The following is a 17185-nucleotide window of genomic DNA, read 5'->3' as shown; positions in this document are numbered from 1 at the left end:
CCACTAGGCCATGCCTTTGGCCTAATAGACTTTGACCTATGGCAGACCTGGGGGCTTTTGTTAGGCCCCTGGCTGCTGTAGTAACTCATTGACACCCATAGCTACAGTGGAAAACTATAGTGTTAAAATAAACTAATACAACTTATTTGTCTGACCTTCAAGGGACATATCATAAGAATAATAAATAAAAGTAAAAACAAGAATAAACTAAATCAATAAATACACATAATATATGCGACTAAAAAAAATTCCCCTGCCAATCGCTGTCGTATCGCTAGCCGAGACCCAAATACTCTAAATTGGACATGTAATACATTGAAATTTACAGTAGACAAGGACTAAAACGAATAAAAAAATATATATTTTAGGGTGATGCTATATTATTACTAGAAAAAAAATTGGATTATATGTAAAAAAGCATATTTTTTTTTACAATTTTTTTTAAACTACAAGCCCACATTTTTTTTTTTTTTAAAAAAAAAGCAAAAATTAGGAGTAATAAAAAAATAAACCTGCAAAAAAAATCACGTCACTTGCCCAAAAATAAAAAAGTTTCTGTTCCTAAAGGCCCAAAATAGCCTGGACCTGAACCAGTTAAATGTGAGCTCCATCTTTGCAAAAGAATCCTTCTAAATGATGCACACACTCTATTAGACCACTTTCACGTGGTTACATATTGGTTAGTATTGTGTATCAGTATTTGGAAGCCAAAACCAGGAGTGAAGAAAAAACAGAAAAGATATAATGGAAAGCAAGATTTGCACGTCTTCAATGTTTTGGACCCTCTCCTGGTTTTAACTTACAAATACAGATGCAAAATACTGACCGAAATACCGCCATGTGAAAGAGACCTTAGGCCACTTTCACACGTCTGTATTTTATTCAGTATTTTGCATTAGAATTTGAAAGCCAAAACAAGGAGGGGGTCCAAAACATCGAAAAAGGGGAAAATCTTCCCATTAGAATTTTTGTATGTTCCGCTTCTTGTTTCATATCAAACTCTGTTAATGACTTAAGAAGATCTATTGGTGTATATGTGACATTATACTTTGTATTCCTTTTAGACTCATTAGTATAGACCTGCCCATTAATAAATAAATTATGATGATAATCATAGATACTATGGCTACAAATCTGACTTTTAAAAATAATTAAGGGCAAACATTTTGAGATTTTCATTAGTCATAAAGACTATGGACACCTTTGCACTGATTTTTTTCTAAATGCAAATTTAAAGGGGTTTTACCATAATCGATATTTCTCACCTTTCCACAGGAGAGGTAATAAATATCTGATCAGTGGGGGTCCAACCGCTGGGACTACCACCGATCCCGAGAACAGGCCGTCCCTGTGCGCTCAATATGAATGGATTAGTAATGCGCATGCTCGGCCACCGCTCCCTTTGTTTTCTTTTGGGCTGCCGGAGATAGCCCCTTGAGGTGCACGAAAAGCCAGAGATGTATCTATTTTAATAAGAGGCGTTTGTCTTTTATTAAATTAGGTGCATCTTACTCCAGCTATTTTTATAGTAAGACTATGTGTAGACCCAGGCTTCACCTGATTTGTGTTCTGTAACTAGGGTCCATCTATTGCCATTGATTTGTTTGTTAGACAGCGCTTCATTTAGGCGCGTTGTAAAGGATCTGCCAGACACAGCTTCTGTGTCGACGCCTGTGGTTAATCAGTCTGCATCTGCTCCTAGGTCTGATAGAGTGACTCGATCTGCTACCACTCAGGCTAGTAGGCCGAGGTGTGGGAGAACCTATCACAGCCTGGCCAGACGGTGCTAGCTCCCGCCCTCGGTCTATTTATACCTTCATTTCCTGCTCTTCCTTTGCCTGTGATTCTGTCTTGTTTCCTGGCTCTGCTGCTCCTGCTAGTACTATTGACCTCTGCTTCATATTGACCCTGGCTTTACTGACTACTCTCCTGCTCTGCGTTTGGCACCACCTACACTCCTGGTTTGACTCGGCTCGTTCACTACTCTTGTTGCTCACGGTGTTGCCGTGGGTAACTGCCCCATTTCCCTTAGCTTCTTTATACCCTTGTCTGTTGGTCTGTCGTGCACTTATTGAGCGTAGGGAACGTCGCCCAGTTGTACGCCGTCGCCTAGGACGGGCCGTGCAAGTAGGCAGGGACTGAGTGGCGGGTAGGTTAGGGCTCACCTGTCTGTCTCCCTACCCCGACATTACACGCGTTTCATATTTTCACGCACAATTCACAAACAATAGGGGCTGAAATGCGCATTATTTTATGAAACAACAAATAACTGGACCGAAAACTAGTTTTTGCTATGTTTATGTGACAGGTGTATGTTTGTGCAGGTAATCTTAAAATTTCTATCATTAAACCACAGTCCACAGGGATTAGTGAGTCAACATGTGTTGGATTATATTAAAAAGATGCCGTTTGACTGGAAAGGATGATTATCCTAGATCTGTGGGGGCACTGATAACAGCAATCCAACAATGAAAATATGTAATGATAGACTTTTAGCTTGTTTCACTGTCATGAATATTATTAGGACTAATTATATTTGTTTTCCCAGGCCTGCAAATATTATAACTCCCATTGGCATGTAGTGAATTTCAAGTATGAACAATACTCTGGAGACTTCCGTCAGCTGCAGCAGTAAGAAATCCTTCACTGTAAAACAAATCTGTGCCTGAATAATAGTGTGTGTACACTGTATAATATTCTGCTGTCATTATAATATTGGAAGTTATGACCTCCTTAAAGAGGCTCTGTCACCACATTATAAGTGTCCTATCTCCTACATAAGGAGATCGGCACTATAATATAGGCGACAGCAGTGCTTTTTATTTAAATAAACGATCTATTTTTACCACTTTATTAGCGATTTTAGATTTATGCTAATGAGTTGCTTAATGCCCAACTGGGCGTATTTTTACTTTAGACCAAGTGGGCGTTGTACAGAAGAGTGTATGACGCTGACCAATCAGCATCAGACACTCCTCTCCATTCATTTACACAGCGCATAGGGATCCTGTTAGATCCTTATGTGCTGTCTTATACTTACACATTAACAATACTGAAGTGTTTAGACAGTGAATAGACATTCCACGGGATGTCTATTCACAATCTCTGCACTTCGTTACTGTTTCTATGGTAGTTACAGCAGAGGAAGCGTGATCTCGTTGTAACCTGTCATTTACCACGTAATCTCGCGAGATTACGCATCCTACTCTGTAACTACCACAGACCGAGTAACGAAGTGCAGAGATTGTGAATAGACATCCCGTGGAATGTCTATTCACTGTCTAAACACTTCAGTATTGTTAATGTGTTAGTATAAGACAGCACATAAGGATCTAACAGGATCCCTATGCGCTGTGTAAATGAATGGAGAGGAGTGCATGACGCTGATTGGTCAGCGTCATACACTCCCCTGTGCAACGCCCACTTGGTCTAAAGTGCAAATACGCCCACTTGGGCATTAAGCAACTCATTAGCATAAATCTAAAAACGCTAATAAAGTGGTAAAGATAGATAGTTTTATTAAATAAAAAGCACTCCTGTCACCTACATTATAGCGCCAATCTCCTTATGTAGAGGATAGGGCACTTATAATGTGGTGACAGAGCCTCTTTAAAGTCGCTACCGTACATTTCTGCCTCAATACCAATTAGCATGTTTTGTTTTGTTTTTCATTTTTTTTTTACCCCCCAAAAAAGGGGGGGGGTACACCCACATTTAGCAGTGTCAAATTAATTCAATGGGTGCCTGTTTATTTTTGTGGGTCCCCTGAAAATAAATATTTATTAAGAAAGTTACTAGGCAAGCTAGATGATTGTGGGACCCCCAGAATTAGCTTGTCTTGTCTGTTCGACCAGATTGTGAAAAGTAGAACGATTAACATTTGCATCAGTAAATGCTGTATAAATCACTGCTACATCATCTTCATTTTTAGGATGGAGAGAGCCCTGTCACAGTCTTATAATTTCTTACAAAATTTATAAAGTGTTTGGGGTTTTTTTTTGTTACACGGCAGAGGTTGTAATTTTGGTGCTTTGTACATGCAGCATGCCAGAGTTTTTCTATCTGTGACACAGGCTGAGTGCGACTGCCGATGAACAAGCTGCTGGTTGCTGCCCTGTTTACACTGGGAAATGATCGGGAACGAGCATTCGTATGAACGCTCCCAAGCCCGATTATTGGCAAGGGTATAAGGGCCTTAACTTACTGGGTACCTTGACATTAATTCAGCCTTCATCTTAATGGTCGAGACAGGGAAAAAAGTTAAAAATATCCTCCTATAGGGAAACAATTTTCAGATATTACAAACCTATTTTAAATATTAATAAATATCTTTGGAAATACTGTTTGATAATGCCATATATACGCATTGGATATTGAAGTATAACTTGGATTTGTTTTCCTTATGCATTTGTTAGATCGACTTATCCTCATTTTCTTTTCAATGTCTGTTAAACTTTTAAAACGTCAATAAAAATTATTGAAACGTAATTAATAATAAATAACATGATAATGATAAATTAAGCATTTTCCTTTTTTTTTTTTGGACAGAAATGAATCAAGGAATGAAAAACTTCCTTCACATTCCTTCGAAATTGACCATGAAGAAGCTGATAAAGATGAAGTAAGACACATTGATAAAGCGCACGACCCTGTTTTAAAGGCTTGCTTAAAGAATGAGCAAAGAACGATAAAGCAGTGTGGTGCAAATATGCATTGTTCTACAGTTTCATGAAAAATGTATGTTTTGTTATCCCATTCAGGATACAACGTCCCTGTCGTCTTCTAAAGGAGGTGGCGGTGGAGGAGGAGGGTCGGGAGTTTTCAAATCTGGCTGGCTGTATAAAGGGAATTTTAATAGCACTGTGAACAATAGTATTACTGTACGGGTAAGTAGACAGCATTACTTTGTCTTTGTATAAGCAGATCTGACAGACCCCTCAGTTTGAAGACAGTTGTATCATTACGTAGAATGTGTGTGTTCATTTGTAGAATCAAGACTTTGTTTCTAGATGAATCTGTTGTAGATTTCTTGTAATTTAAATTTAAATATTTCTTTCATTTGTCTGGTTTTTTTTCAGTCCTTCAAAAAACGTTTCTTCCAGTTGACTCAGCTTTCTGATAACTCCTACATTATGAATTTTTACAAAGATGAAAAGATCTCTAAGGAACCAAAGGGCTGCATCTTCTTGGACTCTTGCACAGGCGTTATACAGGTTAGTCTCAGTTAAGCTTCCGTTCACGGCGGTGTGGGAATAGCCTTATAACTAATGTATAAATAGAGGCTTCATAAACGTTATTTGGGCCTTGTGCTGGTTATAAATTGATTGAGCAATTAGAATTTAGAATTTTTTTATATGTTCTCCACAGACTTTCACTTATTTTGCGGGTTATTGAATAACTCATATACTATTTCAAAGCAATTGCAATTTTTAAAGCAAGTGTTTACATCTCACACATAAACATTTAATAAGTGTCTTAGTAGACATTACATACCTATACATATATGTACATATACTAAGTACTGCAGCTATAAAGTACAGATGTAGCAATCTTTAACTTGACTCTTAATGCGTTAAATACACTTTGGCAAGAAAACTTTAAAGAGGTTTTCCCATAATCATTATTTATCACCTAGGTGATAAATATCTGATTGGTGAGGGAACGACTGCTGGGATTCCCACCGATCAAAAAACGAGCTTACCTTGCCGTTCCTAGGAGCCCCATAGGAAAGGAGCGGTAGTGCACACGCTTTGGCCACCACTCTATTCGTTTCTATGGGGCTGCCGCTTCGCTATCTTTGGCAGCCCCATAGAAATAAATGAAGCGGGGCCGAGCATGCGCACTATTCCTATGGGGCTCCCAGAAACGGCAAGGTAAGCCCATTCTCGTGATTGGTGGGGCTCACATCAGCCGGACCCCCACTGATCAGATATTTATCACCTATCCTGTGGATAGGTGCTAAATATTCATTATGGAAAAACCTCTTTATAATGATATATTTCAGAAGTATTAGATCAGTTAAATATAGGTTACCAGTGCTAGGATTTACATTGTTAAGCATATAGTAGCCACATACATTATTACATTATTATCTGCAGAAGTTTTCAGTGGGATATTGTAAAGGATCTGCCAGGCACAGCTTCGGGGTTAACTCCCTTAATTAATCAGTCAGCACCTGAATCTACATCCCTGAGACTGACTCCAGCTTCCACCACTCAGGCTGGCAGGCTTAGGAGTGGGAGAGCCTAGCGCAGCCTGGCCAGACTCAGCTAGCTCCCGCCCTCTGTCTATTTATACCTGCATTTCCTGTTCCTCCTTGCTTGTTATTCTTTTTCGTGTGGTTTCCTGGCCCAGCTACAGCTCCTTCTATTTTGTTCCTGCTCCATACAGACCCTGGCTTACTGACTACTCTTCTGCTCTTCGTTTGGTACCTCGCACACTCCTGGCTTGACTCGGCTCGTTCACCACTCTGGTTGCTCACGGTGTTGCCGTGGGCAACTGCCCCTTTCCCTTGCTTGTATTCCCTTGTATGTTTGTCGTGTTTGTCGTGCACTTACTGAGTGCAGGGACCGCCGCCCAGTTGTACCCCGTCGCCTAGGGCGGGTCGTTGCAAGTAGGCAGGGACAGAGTGGCGGGTAGATTAGGGCTCACTCGTCCGTTTCCCTACCCCCCGGTCATTACATAATAACAAGCCCATACCTAGTCTACCCTGGTCCCTGACACCACTATGGACCCCCGTGAGACCCTGGCTCAGCAAATGCAGGGTCTCTCCCTACAGGTCCAGGCCCTGGCTCAGAGGGTCAACCAGCCTGATGCTACCTTGGTAGTTCCCCTCACCGCACCTCTTGAACCCCACCTCAAGTTGCCCGACCGGTTCTCAGGGGACCGGAGGGCTTTTCTCTCCTTTCGGGAGAGTTGTAGGCTTTACTTTCGTTTAAAGCCTCATTCCTCAGGTTCTGAGAGCCAGCGGGTGGGTATAATTATGTCCCGGCTCCAGGAAGGGCCCCAAGAGTGGGCCTTCTCCTTGGCTCCTGACGCCCCTGAACTTTCCTCCGTTGATTGTTTCTTTTCTGCTCTCGGACTTATTTATGACGAGACTGACAGGACTGCCTTTGCCGAGAGTCAGCTGGTGACCTTACGTCAGGGTAAGAGACCTGTTGAGGAGTATTGCTCTGACTTTAGGAAGTGGTGCATAGCTTCTCGGTGGAATGACCCTGCCTTAAGGTGCCAGTTTAGGTTGGGTCTGTCGAATGCCCTGAAAGACCTGCTAGTTAGCTATCCCTCTTCTGACTCCCTAGACCAGGCTATGGCTTTAGCGGTACGACTTGACCGACGTCTCAGGGAACGACAACATGAACGTTTATGTGTTTTCTCCTCCGACTCCCCCATGATGCCTCCCGAAGTTCCGTTGCTTCGTTCCTCCCCGAAAGACTCAGAGATACCTATGCAACTCGGGGCCTCCGTGTCCCCCCAACAACGTAGAGAATTCCGCAGGAAGAATGGTCTCTGCTTCTACTGTGGGGATGACAAGCATCAAGTGAACAACTGTCCTAAGCGTAAGAATGCAGCCAGAGAACTTCCGCGCCTAAGTGATCATCGGGGAGGTCACTTGGGCGCACAGGTATTTCCAGTAAATAGGAAACGTACTAAGATCTTGCTTCCCTTTCAGGTCTCTTTTGGTGGTAGGTCTGCTACCGGCAGTGCCTTCGTGGATTCAGGGTCCTCTACTAATATTATGTCTGTGGAATTTGCTATGTCTCTTGCTATGCCTCTGATTGATTTGCCTAAACTTATCCCGGTAGTGGGTATCGACTCCACTCCTCTTGCTAATGGTTATTTTACACAGCATACCCCTGTTTTTGAACTCCTTGTTGGCTCCATGCATTTGGAGCAATGCTCTGTACTGTTGATGCAGGGATTATCATACGATTTGGTTCTAGGCCTTCCCTGGTTGCAGTTGCATAATCCCACGTTTGACTGGAATACTGGGGAGCTAACCAAATGGGGTAATGAATGTTGTACGTCATGTTTTTCTGTTAATTCTATTTCTCCCCCTGAGGAGGCGAATACGCTACCCGAGTTTGTTCAGGACTTCGCTGATGTTTTCTCTAGGGAGGCCTCCGAAGTGTTACCTCCTCATAGAGAATACGATTGCGCTATCGAATTGGTACCAGGAGCTAAGCTTCCTAAGGGTAGGATATTTAATCTTTCTTGTCCCGAACGTGAAGCCATGAGAGAGTATATCCAGGAATCCCTGGCCAAGGGTTACATTCGTCCCTCTTCTTCTCCGGTAAGTGCTGGCTTCTTCTTCGTGGGGAAGAAGGATGGTGGTCTTAGGCCATGCATTGACTACCGTAGCCTGAATAAGGTCACGGTAAGGAACCAGTATCCCCTTCCTTTGATTCCTGATCTCTTTAATCAGGTTCAGGGGGCCCAATGGTTCTCTAAATTGGATCTACGGGGGGCGTATAACCTTATTCGCATCAAAGAGGGGGATGAGTGAAAGACTGCGTTTAACACGCCCGAATGCCATTTCGAATACCTCGTCATGCCCTTTGGGTTGTGTAATGCCCCTGCGGTCTTCCAGAATTTCATAAATGAGATTTTGAGAAATTACCTGGGGATATTTCTTGTAGTGTACCTTGATGACATACTGGTGTTTTCCAAGGACTGGTCCTCCCACATTGAGCATGTCAGGAAGGTGCTCCAGGTCCTTCGGGAAAACAAACTGTTTGCCAAAACCGAAAAATGTGTGTTTGGGGTACAGGAGATACCATTTTTGGGTCAAATCCTCACTCCTCATGAATTCCGCATGGACCCCGCCAAGGTTCAGGCTGTGGCGGAATGGGTCCAACCTGCCTCCCTGAAGGTGTTACAGTGTTTTTTGGGGTTCGCTAATTATTACAGGAGATTTATTGCTAACTTCTCGGTCATCGCTAAGCCTCTTACGGACCTCACTCGCAAAGGTGCTGATCTCCTCCACTGGCCTCCTGAGGCTGTCCAGGCTTTTGAGGTCCTTAAGAAGTGCTTTATCTCGGGCCCGGTGCTGGTTCAGCCCAACCAAATGGAGCCATTTATCGTGGAAGTTGACGCATCTGAGGTGGGAGTGGGGGCTGTCTTGTCCCAGGGTACCAGGTCCCTCACCCATCTCCGCCCCTGTGCCTACTTCTCCAGGAAATTTTCGCCAACTGAGAGTAACTATGATATTGGCAACCGCGAACTCTTAGCCATTAAATGGGCATTTGAAGAGTGGCGCCACTTCCTGGAGGGGGCTAGACACCAGGTAACGGTCCTTACCGACCACAAGAATCTGGTTTTCCTAGAATCTGCCCGGAGGCTAAACCCGAGACAAGCTCGATGGGCGTTATTTTTTACCAGATTAAATTTTTTGGTTACCTATGGGGCTGGGTCTAAAAATATTAAGGCTGATGCACTGTCGCGTAGCTTCATGGCCAGCCCTCCTTCGGAGGAAGATCCTGCTTGTATTTTGCCTCCAGGTATAATCATTTCCTCGATCGATTCTGATTTAGTCTCTGAAATTGCTGCTGATCAAGGTGCAGCTCCCGGGAACCTTCCTGAGAACAAGCTGTTTGTTCCCCTGCAATTCCGGCTAAGGGTACTTAGGGAAAATCATGACTCCGCACTATCTGGTCATCCAGGCATCCTGGATACCAAACACCTCATTACCAGAAATTATTGGTGGCCTGAGTTGCCTAAAGACGTTAAGGCCTACGTCGCCGCTTGTGAGGTTTGTGCTAGGTCCAAGACTCCCAGGTCCCGACCAGCGGGCTTACTGCGTTCGTTGCCCATTCCCCAGAGACCTTGGACACATATCTCCATGGATTTTATCACCGATTTGCCTCCATCCCAAGGCAAGTCGGTGGTGTGGGTGGTGGTAGACCGCTTCAGTAAGATGTGCCACTTTGTGCCCCTCAAGAAACTACCCAACGCCAAGACGTTGGCTACCTTGTTTGTCAAACACATCCTGCGTCTCCATGGGGTCCCTGTCAATATTGTTTCGGACAGAGGGGTACAATTTGTTTCATTGTTTTGGAGAGCCTTCTGTATGAAGTTGGGGATTGATCTGTCCTTCTCCTCTGCCTTCCATCCTGAAACCAATGGTCAAACGGAGAGGACTAATCAATCTCTAGAACAATACTTAAGGTGTTTTGTCTCTGACTGTCAATATGATTGGGTCTCATTCAATCCCCTCGCCAAATTTTCCCTTAATAACCGGGTCAGTAACTCGTCAGGGGTCTCTCCCTTTTTCTGTAATTTTGGGTTTAATCCACGGTTCTCCTCCGTTTCACCTGGTAGTTCCAACAATCCCGAGGTAGAGGTCGTTCATTGGGAACTGTGCACAGTCTGGGCCCAGGTTCAGAAGAACCTAGAGGCGTCCCAGAGCATACTAAAGACTCAGGCAGATAGAAGACGTTCTGCTAACCCCTTGTTTGTGGTCGGGGATCTGGTGTGGCTATCGTCAAAAAATGTTCACCTTAAAGTCCCGTCCAAGAAGTTTGCTCCCCGGTTTATAGGGCCGTACAAGGTCATTGAAGTCCTCAACCCTGTCTCCTTCCGGCTGGAGTTACCCCCGTCTTTTCGTATACACGACGTGTTTCATGCCTCCCTCCTTAAACGCTGCTCCCCGTCCTTGGCTCCCTCGAGGAGACCTCCTGTTCCCGTCCTCACCCCTGAGGGGGTGGAATTCGAGGTGGCCAGGATTGTGGACAGCAAGATGGTCCAAGGCTCCTTCCAGTACCTGGTCCATTGGAGAGGTTACGGGCCCGAGGAGAGGACTTGGGTACCCGCCCGGGATGTTCACGCTGGGGTATTGGTCAGGAGGTTCCACCTGCGTTTCCCCAGTAAGCCAGGTCCACTTAGAAAGGGTCTGGTGGCCCCTCATAAAAGGGGGGGTACTGTAAAGGATCTGCCAGGCACAGCTTCGGGGTTAACTCCCTTAATTAATCAGTCAGCACCTGAATCTACATCCCTGAGACTGACTCCAGCTTCCACCACTCAGGCTGGCAGGCTTAGGAGTGGGAGAGCCTATCGCAGCCTGGCCAGACTCAGCTAGCTCCCGCCCTCTGTCTATTTATACCTGCATTTCCTGTTCCTCCTTGCTTGTTATTCTTTTTCGTGTGGTTTCCTGGCCCAGCTACAGCTCCTTCTATTTTGTTCCTGCTCCATACAGACCCTGGCTTACTGACTACTCTTCTGCTCTTCGTTTGGTACCTCGCACACTCCTGGCTTGACTCGGCTCGTTCACCACTCTGGTTGCTCACGGTGTTGCCGTGGGCAACTGCCCCTTTCCCTTGCTTGTATTCCCTTGTATGTTTGTCGTGCACTTACTGAGTGCAGGGACCGCCGCCCAGTTGTACCCCGTCGCCTAGGGCGGGTCGTTGCAAGTAGGCAGGGACAGAGTGGCGGGTAGATTAGGGCTCACTCGTCCGTTTCCCTACCCCCCGGTCATTACAGATATGCTGATAGTCTAATGTTTAGGATTTATAATCATACACATTCTGCCAAAAAATGCTTATTAAAGGTGCTACTTGCCAAAAATACACTCTTTTGAATAACATTGAGTCAATGGGTTCTTATAGCTATGTTCGGCATATGCAAAAGGATCATTCCCCGACATATAACCCAAACTAGAAAATATAATGTGAACCCAACCAACAGGATCATCATTTGAATTGATCGCACATGGCGGGTGAGATACAAGCATTTATCCATCAGCTCAACTACTTGAATTACTCTGAGAGTAAGCCCTCATAGTGGCTACTGTCTGGCTGCAGTGCATTTGCGATACGGGTGAAAACCACATAGCCACCTGGCGGTGTGGTTTTCAAAAGCTTGTTAATGTCCACATAGTTTTCCAGGTAAACAACTATTTTACCTGCAAAAAACATGCGTACATTAACAAGCATTCCAAAACCACATAACCCACAGTGTGGTTTTCCGCCAAACAATACACCGTTACTGATTGTAACTGACTCATGACGGTTTGGTTAGAAGATGACCGTGTACATTTAACAGTACTAATACACATCCTTTTTATATTTTGAGATGGTTATTATAATGTCATTGTAGATATATATATATATATATATATATATATATATATATATATATATATATACACAGTGAAGGAAATAAGTATTTGATCCCTTGCTGATTTTGTAAGTTTGGCCACTGTCAAAGACATGAACAGTCTATAATTTTTAGGCTAGGTTAATTTTACCAGTGAGAGATAGATTATATTTAAAAAAAAACAGAAAATCACATAGTCAAAATTATATATATTTATTTGCATTGTGCACAGAGAAAAAGTATTTGATCCCCTACCAACCATTAAGAGTTCAGGCTCCTCCAGACCAGTTACACACTCCAAATCAACTTGGTGCCTGCATTAAAGACAGCTGTCTTAAATAGTCGCCTGTATAAAAGACTCCTGTCCACAGACTCAATTAATCAGTCTGACTCTAACCTCTACAACATGGGCAAGACCAAAGAGCTTTCTAAGGATGTCAGGGACAAGATCATAGACCTGCACAAGGCTGGAATGGGATACAAAACCATAAGTAAGACGCTGGGTGAGAAGGAGACAACTGTTGGTGCAATAGTAAGAAAATAGAAGACATACAAAATGACTGTCAATCGACATCGATCTGGGCCTCCATGCAAAATCTCACCTCGTGGGGTATCCTTGATCCTGAGGAAGTTGAGAGCTCAGCCGAAAACTACACGGGGGGAACTTGTTAATGATCTCAAGGCAGCTGGGACCACAGTCACCAAGAAAACCATTGGTAACACATTACGCCGTAATGGATTAAAATCCTGCAGTGCCCGCAAGGTCCCCCTGCTCAAGAAGGCACATATACAGGCCCGTCTGAAGTTTGCAAATGAACATCTGGATGATTCTGAGAGTGATTGGGAGAAGGTGCTGTGGTCAGATGAAACTAAAATTGAGCTCTTTGGCATTAACTCAACTCGCCGTGTTTGGGGGAAGAGAAATGCTGCCTATGACCCAAAGAACACCGTCCCCACTGTCAAGCATGGAGTTGGAAACATTATGTTTTGGGGGTGTTTCTTCTAAGGGCACAGGACTACTCCACCGCATCAATGGGAGAATGGATGGAGCCATGTACCGTCAAATCCTGAGTGACAACCTCCTTCCCTCCACCAGGACATTAAAAATGTCTCGTGTGCAAACCTCATCATCAACTACAAAAAACGTCTGACTGCTGTGCTTGCCAACAAGGGTTTTGCCACCAAGTATTAAGTCTTGTTTGCCAAAGGGATCAAATACTTATTTCTCTGTGCACAATGCAAATGAATATATATAATTTTGACTATGTGATTTTCTGTTTTTTTTATATATAATCTATCTCTCACTGGTAAAATTAACCTAGCCTAAAAATTCTAGACTGTTCATGACTTTGACAGTGGGCAAACTTACAAAATCAACAAGGGATCAAATACTTATTTCCTTCACTGTATACAGTTAGGTCCAGAATTATTTGGACAGTGACACAAGTTTTGCCATTTTAGCTGTTTACCAAAACATATTAAATATACAGTTATATAATCAATATGAGCTTAAAGTGCGGACTCTCATCTTTAATTTGAGGGTATTCACTTCCTAATTTGAGGAAGGGTTTAGGAATTACAGCTCTTTAATATGTAGCTGCCTCTTTTTCAAGGGACCACAGGTAATTGGATAATTATCTCGAAAGCTATTTAATGGGCCGCATGGGCTATTCCCTCATTAATCCATCATCAATTAAGCAGGTAAAAGGTCTGGAGTTGATTCCAGGTGTGGCATTTGAATTTGGACGCTGTTGCTGTGAGCCCACAACATGAGGTCAAAGGAGCTCTCAATGCAAGTGAAACAGACCATCATTAGGCTGAAAAAAATACAGAAATACATCAGAGAGATAGCACAAATATTAGGAGTGGCCAAATCATCAGTTTGGTACATTATTGAAAAAAAAGAGCCTCAAAAATAGAAAGGCCAGATTAGACGTTGCCAAACAACATCTACAGAAGCCAGCCCAGTTCTGGAACAGCATGAAACTAAGATCAACCTGTACCAGAATAATGGGAGGAAGAAAGTATGGATAAGGCTTGGAACGGCTCATGATACAAATCACACCACATCCTGTATAAAACAGGGTGGGGGCAGTGTGATGGCATGGGCATGCATGGCTGCCAAAGGCACTGGGTCAATAGTGTTTATTGATGATGTGACTGAAGACAGAAGCAGCCGATGAATTCTGAAATGTTCAGGGATATACTTTCTGCTCAGCTTCAATAAAATGCAGCAAGGTTGATTGGACGTCGCTTAACAGTACAGATGGACAATGACCCAAAACATACTGCGAAAGCAACCCAGGAGTTTTTTAAGTCAAAGAAGTTGAATATTCTGCAATGGCCAAGTCAATCACCAGATCTCAACCTGATCGAGCTGCATTTCACTTACAACTGAAGACAGCTGCAGTAAAGGCCGGGCAAAGCATCACAAAGGTGGAAACCCAGGGTCTGGTGATGTCCATGGGTTCCAGACTTCAGGCAGTCATTGCCTGCAAAGGATTCTCTACAAAGTATTAAAAACATTTTTATTTATTTATGGTAATGTTAATTTGTCCAATTACTTTTGAGCCCTTAAAATGAGGAGGCTGTGTAGAAAAATGGTTGCGATTCCTAAATGTTTCACAGGATATTTTTGTTCAACCCCTTGAATTAAACCTGAAAGTCTACACTTCAATTGTATCTCAGTTGTTTCATTTCAAATCCAATGTGGTGGCAGCAGAGCCCGAATCATGAAGATTGTGTCACTGTCCAAATAATTCTGGACCTAACTGTATATATATATATATATATATATATATATATATATATATATATATATATAAACGAAAGAAATCCCACAGCACTCCGATGGTTCCAAAAAGTATGTGATTTATTCAGTCAACAGCTGTTGACTGAATAAATCACATACTTTTTGGAACCATCGGAGTGCTGTGGGATTTCTTTAGTTTATGTCTTATAATCCACGGATCTGGATTACCTGCTTGCACCCATTACCATGTTGGAATCTGTCGCAGAGTGCTGCTCATCTCTACCTATATATATATATATGCTACATTTGTGCCTTTGTTTTTGGTAACCATCTATTTTCGAGGTATATGTACAAAAGTGAATTCCTTGTTTCTTAACCAGAGATCAAATATGCAACCATAGCAGATCCTGTTCTAAATGACAAGAAAGTCTTCCAGTGTATCTATATGATGTCTAATTTGGGTGTATGGATTGTTTTTCCCTTTTCTGTTTGTATCAGAATAAACAGCTTAGGAAGCATGCCTTCGAGCTGAAAATGAATGATTTGACATACTTTGTGCTGGCAGCGGAAACTGAGCAGGATATGGATGACTGGATATCTACTCTCAACAAAATCTTACAAATAAATCCTGAAGGAACCTTTCCAGAGAGAAAAAGTGCAGATTTATCCGATCACAAACTCGGTACAAGCAATAGTTTTACTCAGTCTAATTATATCCAGCGACATGAATCTATGCTATACGGCTCATTTAGCAGCGTCACTTCTTTTTATAGTAATTGAAATCTCTGAGCGATATGTCAATAAGGGGAGAACTGTGTAGTGCCGGATCCCCAGTAGTCCTATAGATGTGCTCATTCTTTTACTTCTAGCATACAGCAGCATAGGGGGAGACTGATAGATTAAGTTAATAAGGAAATCTCTCTTCTATACTTATTTGTTACAGTCCTATTATGAGACCGCTTCTCCTCCAAGCTTGTCTTATAGTTCTAAAAGCAAATTGTGTCTCATTCAGACAAAATACATAGATACAATAATTGATTCCTAATAATATTCAAAAAGGGAGCATACTGTCATCCCTTATAGGGTAGGTTCACCTTTGCAAACATTTTCTATTGTTCTAATGTATCTAAAATAAAAAAAAGTTATGCAGCTTTTCAAAGAGTTGTTTAACCCCTTCCCTCCGTAGCCATTTTTCTGATTTTCATTTTCGCTTTTTCCTCCCCAGTTTCCAAAAGCCCTAACTTTTACATTTTTTATATCAATATAGCCGTATGAGGCTTGTTTTTTGCGGGACGAGTTGTAGTTTTTTACAGCACCATTTATTGTTCCATATAATGTACTGGGAAACTGGAAAAAATTTATTTGTGGGGTAGAATGGGGAAAAAAAATCAGTGATTCCTCCATAGTTTTTTGGGTTTCGTTTTTACGGTGTTCACTATGCGGTAAAAATGACATGTTAACTTTATTCTGCGGATCAACTTGATTACGGCGATACCAAATTAATATAGTTTTACTACTTTTCCACTTTTTTATTTTGGGTCGCCATAATCTGAGAGCCATAACTTTTTTAGTCGATTGAGCGGTATGAGAGCTTATTTTTTTGTGGGACGAGCGTAGTTCTTACTTGGGGTACATACAACTTTTTGATCACTTTTTATTCAATTTTTTGTGGGAGATGAGGTGACCAAAAAACAGTGATGGCGGGGATCCCGCTCGTTACATTGAAGTTTCGGCTGTAACATACAGCCGACACGCATGTCTTATGAAGCTCACTCCATACTCCTCCCAGACCTGCGCCGTATATATTCAGCGGATGTCAGCAAGGGGTTAGAAACTCCTACCATTTTGTATCTCCATGGTTGCAGCCTACAACAAAGTCTTTATAGTCAGTTCCTGCAGTTAGGCCCCATGCACACAAACGTATTTTTGCGGCTGAAATTCACCTGCAAATCTGTGGGTGAATTACGGCCTCATTCACTTCAATGGGCCCATGCGCACGACCGTGGTTTCCACGGTCCGTGCGTTGCCCAGGAGCCTGGACCGCAAAAAGAAAGGACATGTCTTATTACGGCCACATTTTGCGGTCCAGACTCATTGAAATGAGTGCACACGGCCGCCCGAGCCGCAAATCACGGGCCGTGTACACCACTACGGTCGTGTGCACGACACCTTAGGCTACATTCACAAGACAGTGAAAAAAAAATGGCCATTAAAAACTGATCAACTGTCAGTTTTTCATGGCCGTTTTGCATCAGTGTGTCTCCAAATTTGTATCTATTTCCAGTCCGTCTGTACATTTTTAATGGCCGTTTGTCATCTGTTTGCCATCCTTTTTTAATGGCC

The 17185-nt window shown here is 42.8% G+C and overlaps 1 protein-coding gene across 5 annotated transcripts in view; it reads left to right on the top strand.

Annotated features, from left to right (window-relative positions):
- Positions 1–17185, top strand: part of DOCK10 (dedicator of cytokinesis 10) — a 320008-nt gene that overhangs the window by 180271 nt on the left and 122552 nt on the right. For all 5 annotated transcript variants that reach the window (XM_075861478.1, XM_075861480.1, XM_075861477.1 and 2 more), the window contains exons 4-8: positions 2549–2631; positions 4549–4621; positions 4761–4886; positions 5079–5213; positions 15341–15524. In XM_075861478.1, the coding sequence (XP_075717593.1) occupies positions 2549–2631; positions 4549–4621; positions 4761–4886; positions 5079–5213; positions 15341–15524 (601 nt within the window). The remainder of the gene's footprint in view (positions 1–2548; positions 2632–4548; positions 4622–4760; positions 4887–5078; positions 5214–15340; positions 15525–17185) is intronic.

The sequence above is a fragment of the Rhinoderma darwinii genome, chromosome 4 (assembly GCF_050947455.1).
Source record: "Rhinoderma darwinii isolate aRhiDar2 chromosome 4, aRhiDar2.hap1, whole genome shotgun sequence".
Lineage (NCBI taxonomy): Eukaryota > Metazoa > Chordata > Amphibia > Anura > Rhinodermatidae > Rhinoderma > Rhinoderma darwinii.
Note: the sequence above shows the minus strand (reverse complement) of the source record. Positions and strands in the feature narration are given on the sequence as shown.